This window comes from Macrotis lagotis, chromosome 1 (genome assembly GCF_037893015.1).
Source record: "Macrotis lagotis isolate mMagLag1 chromosome 1, bilby.v1.9.chrom.fasta, whole genome shotgun sequence".
Classification (NCBI taxonomy): Eukaryota; Metazoa; Chordata; class Mammalia; order Peramelemorphia; family Peramelidae; genus Macrotis; species Macrotis lagotis.
The window spans coordinates 839,716,439-839,722,438 of NC_133658.1; the positions used below are offsets into that span (position 1 = coordinate 839,716,439).

The window sequence follows — 6,000 nt, forward strand, 5'->3', positions numbered from 1 at the left end:
TTCTCCTCATCAATTCTGCCACCAACATGATCACCTTTGGAACTCCATAACATTCTGCACAGTTATTTAATAAACTTATTTTGATAAATAGTTAAAGAAATAAAAGAATGAATCAAATAGGGAATTGCAGGTACCCTTCAGGTCCAGTTGCATGCTATCAAAAACACAAAGCAGTAATCTCTAAGGAGTTGTTGTTGACCCTTGTCTGCCATTCCCATTGGTAAAGTACATTAAATATGTGCCCCTAAGGCTTTCCTCTGTCCAGGGATTTATCTCTAACAAAACTCCTTATTTACATATCAGACTAGAAGAGGACTTATTCCCTAGATAATTTCTGGGAGTGGTCTGGAGTGGAAGGGATGAGATCTTTGTGGATAAAGATAAAGTGTGGTCCACCATTTGTTGGTCATTGAGGCTGAGGAGCCTCTATCTTGAGCCCATGTATGTTTCACTTTTACATAGAGGCCTAGCTCCAGGTAAGTTCCAAATACTACAGTTGAGTTTCCCCAGAAATTCTCAAACATTGGAAAATGGGAAGAAAAACTGGGGTAGGGTGGGAGTGTCTGAGATGTAAGACAAAATCCTAAGCACCTGAATGCATAGGAAAGGACCCAGGTATACATTTGTGTATGTATTTATCTGGACTTTCTATCTATCATCTATCTACTTATTTATTATCCCTATTCCAACTATCTAGCAAAGTGCTTATATGTCTAATATATGTACTCATCCTTGCATAATGAATATTTATGAGTCTGTCTTTATACAAATCCATTTATGTATTTATATATATATAGTATATAAATGTGTACTAACATGAGGGTGAATATTAATATTCACATAAATACTAGACAAGAGGACTTTGACTTCTGGGATTCTGAGATCATTTATTTGTATGTGTGTATGCATGTTTTTCCTATACATTCTTATACATTTCCATATACATATATATATATATGTGTGTGTGTGTGTGTGTGTGTGTGTGTGTGTGTGTGTGTGTGTGTGGACTGAGTATATGTGTACTCATACATATGAATTAATACTGGAATGAATGAGGAAGGAAGAAAGAGTTGGAGGAAGTGATTGAAAGTGAATAGAGCACTGACTTAGGGTTAAAGATAAGAAGGAAACATATTCCATTCAGTGAAGCTTTTCATGAAGCTTTTTCCCCTAACACTGTAAGGAATCCAGATTTAGAGTATGAGAAGTGGCATATTTCATTCTGGTAAGATAGAGCAGGAAAGAGGGCATCAGTGGGGCTATTTCAGCCCAGAATTCATACAGTCATCCAGAAACCATCCTGGATTGTCTCTGCCCACATTTCTGAGAATACATTTCAAATTTTCTCCATTTTGTATAATGTATGAGGGCTTTAATAAGCACCATTGTTGAGTGGCAGAGAGGCCACTTGGGTAAAGAACCTGGGATTTAGAATTCTGGAACAAGTAGACAATGCTCATTCTGTATTATGCCTTAATCAGGTCAAATCTAGATTATTGTGTTCATTTTGGGGGGTGGAGGGTAAAGGGGACCATTTTTAAAAATGATATTGAATAGCTAAAGAACATCCAAAAGAACTGAATCAGTATGGTGAAGGTTGGTGAATTCATTTTGCATAAAAATTCATTGAGGGAAGTAGAATGTTTGACCTATATAAGACTCAGTAGAGAATACAATAAGGGATTACAAGTATTATAGAACTACCATGTGGAAGAAGAAATAGACTTGAAGCAATTAGAAATAGAAATGATAACAAGGCAAATAATTAGATTTAGGCTTGATGCAGGGAAAAGGAAGAGTCAGGAAGATCTCAGTTCAAATATTGATACATGCTCACCTTAAGAACCTTGACAAGTCACTTACCCTCTGTCTATCTCAGTTTCCTCATCTGTAAAGTAAGATTAATAAAAGCATCTATGTACCAACATTATTGTGAGAATCAGATGAGAGAATATTTAAAAAAATATATTTTTGTAAATCTTAAAGTACTTTATACATCTTATCAATTATAATATTAACAAAATTGAAACTATACAAAAGTAGAAAGCCTTAAAGTACTACATACATCTTAACAATTACTAATATTAACAAAGTTTAAATTATACAAAAGTAGAGTGTGATGCATTTAGAAAATAGTTCATTTCTCAAAAGTTAAATCTTCAATGGAATTTTTGGCATAGAAAACCATATTTTGTAATAAATGAAATTTAGAAATGATTCAGTCCAACTACTAAGAAATTTATTAATCATTTTTATAATATAAATGATGGATAATTTTTAAGATTCTATTTGAACAACTCCATTAATGATGGGGAATTTACTATCATTCTCACATTCTCTCTGTCTCTGTTTTTCTATCTCTGACTGGCTTTCCCTTCTTTCTCTCTTTCCCCACCTCTCTTCCTTTCTCCCTTCTTTCCTCACTCTCTCCCTCCATTGCTACCTCTATCTGTCCCTTTCCATCTCTTTCCCTCCCTTTTTACTTTGTATATGTGTCTGTGTACCATTGACACTTTTGAAATAAGGGTGAAATTTATCAACCCTTTCTTATTATAATGTTTTAAATATATAGCTATTTAGAGAGTTTAAAAAATTCATTTGATGTGAATACTTGTCCTCTATATATATAGAAAAAAGATGCACAAAACAAATCTCCATTCATATCATTTTAGATCTGGGAACAGAATTTGTCTTCCTTCTCATCATGTCAGACTTCAATACCTCTGAGGTTAAACTCTTTTTCTTGATTGGGATTCCAGGGTTTGAACATGCTCACAAATGGATTTCTATCCCTATCTGCCTCATGTATTTGATTGCTATCCTAGGCAATTGCACCATCCTGTTTGTGATCAAGACAGAAACTTCTCTCCATGAGCCCATGTACTATCTTCTCTCCATGTTGGTCATCTCTGACCTGGGTCTCTCCCTCTCCTCCTCACCCACTATGCTGAGAATCTTCTTGCTCAATGCAACAGGAATCTCCCCTGATGCATGTTTTGCTCAAGAGTTCTTCATCCATGTCTTCACTGTAATGGAATCATCAGTCCTTTTGATCATGTCCTTTGATCGTTTTATAGCCATTCACAATCCCCTGAGATACAGTTCTATCTTAACCACTGCCAGAATTTCCAAAATTGGGATGGTCATGGCCACCAGGAGCTTCCTTTTAGTGTTACCATTTCCTCTGACTCTAAGAAGATTGAGATATTGTCACAAAAACCTCCTCTCCCACTCCTACTGCCTCCATCAGGATGTCATGAAGTTGGCATGTTCTGACAACAAGCTCAATGTTGTTTATGGTTTCTTTGTTGCACTCTGTACCATGATGGACCTGGCATGCATTGCTTTGTCTTATTTGCTAATCCTAAAGACAGTCCTTGGCATTGCCTCCCTCTCAGAGAGACTCAAAGCCTTCAACACCTGTGTATCTCACATCTGGGCTGTGCTCATCTTCTATGTGCCCATCATCACCCTAGCTGCTATGCACCGTTTTGCCAAGCACAAATCTCCACTTATAGTGATCCTTATTGCCAACATATTCCTTCTGGTGCCACCCTTGATGAACCCCATTGTATACTGTGTAAAAACTCAGCAAATTCGGGACAAGATCCTTGGGAAATTATTTTCCATATATGGGAGAGGAAGGTTTGGTTGAAATTTACTTTATTTTGATAAACATTTACAAAATATTAACTCTATGTAGTCCAAGACAAATATTAGAATCACATTAAACTCAGTCACAGCTATTAATTAACCCCTAGTTCAATAGGGTGATGTTCATCATGTAAAAACAAATATGATGAATAATGCGATATAGTAAGGGTCTAAAATATACACTTATTAATTGACATATGAAGTCCAAGATGAAAAACACACTTCTTTACTGGTGAATTTGTGCTTTGTCAATAAATTGTGCTTGGAGTTGTTTGCCTTAGTTTGCTTTAATTTCCATTATGACACTGGTTTGTTCAAAGTTTTCATGAAAGAAAAGGAATTATAAGGTATAAAAACTAGAGTGATGAGTGCAATGGAGAATAACATCTGTATCCAGAGAAACAACTGTGGAGTTTGAACAAAGACCAAGGACTATTACCTTTAATTTAGAAAACAAAACCTGATATCTTATTGTCTGATCTTGCTATCTCTTATACTTTATGTTTCTTCCTTAAGGATATGATTTCTCTCTCATCACACTCAATTTGGATCAATGTATGCCATGGAAACAATGTAAAGACTGACAAATTGCCTTCTTTGGGGTGTGGGGGGAGGGTAGTAAGTTTGGGGGAATATTGTAAAACTCAAAATAAATAAAATCTTTAATTAAGAAAATTAATAAATAAATCACTTACTCCGAGTTAAGTTTAGAAATTCAATTTTCCTGCTAATCACTGTTTTATTTTCCAGTCCTTGAAATCTGGCATGCAGATTCATGTCAAGAAGTTTCATCTATTATATCTGTAATACTGGGTACTGTTCACAAAAGTCTGTTCTGTTGCTACTGTGACACTAGCTAGCAATGCAACTAGACACCACCATCAATTGTTGAGAGCACCCATGTTGAAGTGGTTAGTGGTTTTCAGTCCTGCATTCCAAGTTTCCAATCAATTATAATGTCCCTCAAATATATGATGTATTTGAATTTCAACAAATCATATTATTTTCTCACCTTTAAAGCTGCCTTAATTTTTGAAAACTCCTCTTTTTAGCCATAATAACTTATCAGCCCTCATTCAGTATCTTAGGTAAGCTGAGGAAACTGAGTCTCTATTGGACAAATTCGTACTTTGTCCATAAATTGTGTGGGGAGTTGTTTCCCTTAGTTTGCTTTAATTTCAATTATGATACTGGTTTGATCAGTTTTCATTAAAGAGGTAGCATTATAAGAAATAAAAAAACAGGGTAAAAGTGAAGAGATAAAGAAGCTAAAGGAAGAATATACCAAGTATAAGGAATTAAGTGAGCAAAGATATGGAAGTAGAGACTGACTGCTTAGGAGAAAATGAAGCATATGGTTAGAAATGAGAGGCATCTTTGATGCTATTTTAATCCCAAATCCTAATGAGGTCACTTAATCGATCAACCTAAATTTCTTCAACAGTAAAATGACGATAATGATATTAACATGTATTTTATAGGGTAGGATCAATTTTTCTCAAATAAATTAGACAATATTTGCAAATTTCAAATATAAACATTTGCTATTATTATATGTGTTTAAATGTGTATATACACATGTATGTACATATACATACATGCACCCACAAAATACATATTTTGGCCTAACTGTTCTGTCTTGCGTAACAAAAGATTCTTCTTGAATATATTTGAACATCTCTAATCATAGAAATATTATGAAACTGTCAGTTAGCTGTTGAATAAAATATTAATAATGTTGCCAGGGATATAACCTTAAATCCCCTATTCTTTCCTTATTTTCTACAATATTTAACTAACTAGTTAAGGTGGTTGTCTGATTATTTCACATATTACAAATTTCTTTCCCCTTGAATTTGAAATGGAGAGTTTTCTTGAATCCAATACCAATCAGAGGTTGATTTTCAATCTTCTACAAACACAAAACCCATATTTTCAAGACTAGCACCCTACTGAGGTTACTAGATGATATTGAAGTATAGAAAGCAATTGTCTATGCAAAACTAAGGGTATATTCCAGAGGACAATGGAGAACTCACAGTAATTATCAAAGAATAATGAGGGACTAAGAAGAAAAATAAAATTAATTCAAGAGACTTTATGATAGGAAGAAAAGATAGTTTGAATGCTTAAATGATATCCTCTCGATGTCAAACTAATGAGGAAGGATTTCCATATGTTGGGTCTATCTTACTTGCTAAACTTTTGGAAAAATATGGACAAGTCCCACATAATAGTTATGAATGAATTGGAAAAATGTCTCTTACAAGTGTTGCTAAGTAAACCTCTTAAGTCCCTTTACCTTTTTGTTACCCTGTAGGATATTCCAAATGAAATGTGTATTCA

At 34.4% G+C, this 6,000-nt stretch overlaps 1 protein-coding gene across 1 annotated transcript; it reads left to right on the forward strand.

Moving 5' to 3' along the window:
• The first annotated feature begins 2,704 nt into the window (after positions 1-2,704).
• LOC141507614 (olfactory receptor 51A7-like) lies at positions 2,705-3,655 on the forward strand. The gene has a single exon (XM_074215464.1). The coding sequence runs from the start codon at positions 2,705-2,707 to the stop codon at positions 3,653-3,655; it is 951 nt and encodes a 316-aa protein (XP_074071565.1).
• Positions 3,656-6,000: the final 2,345 nt, after the last annotated feature.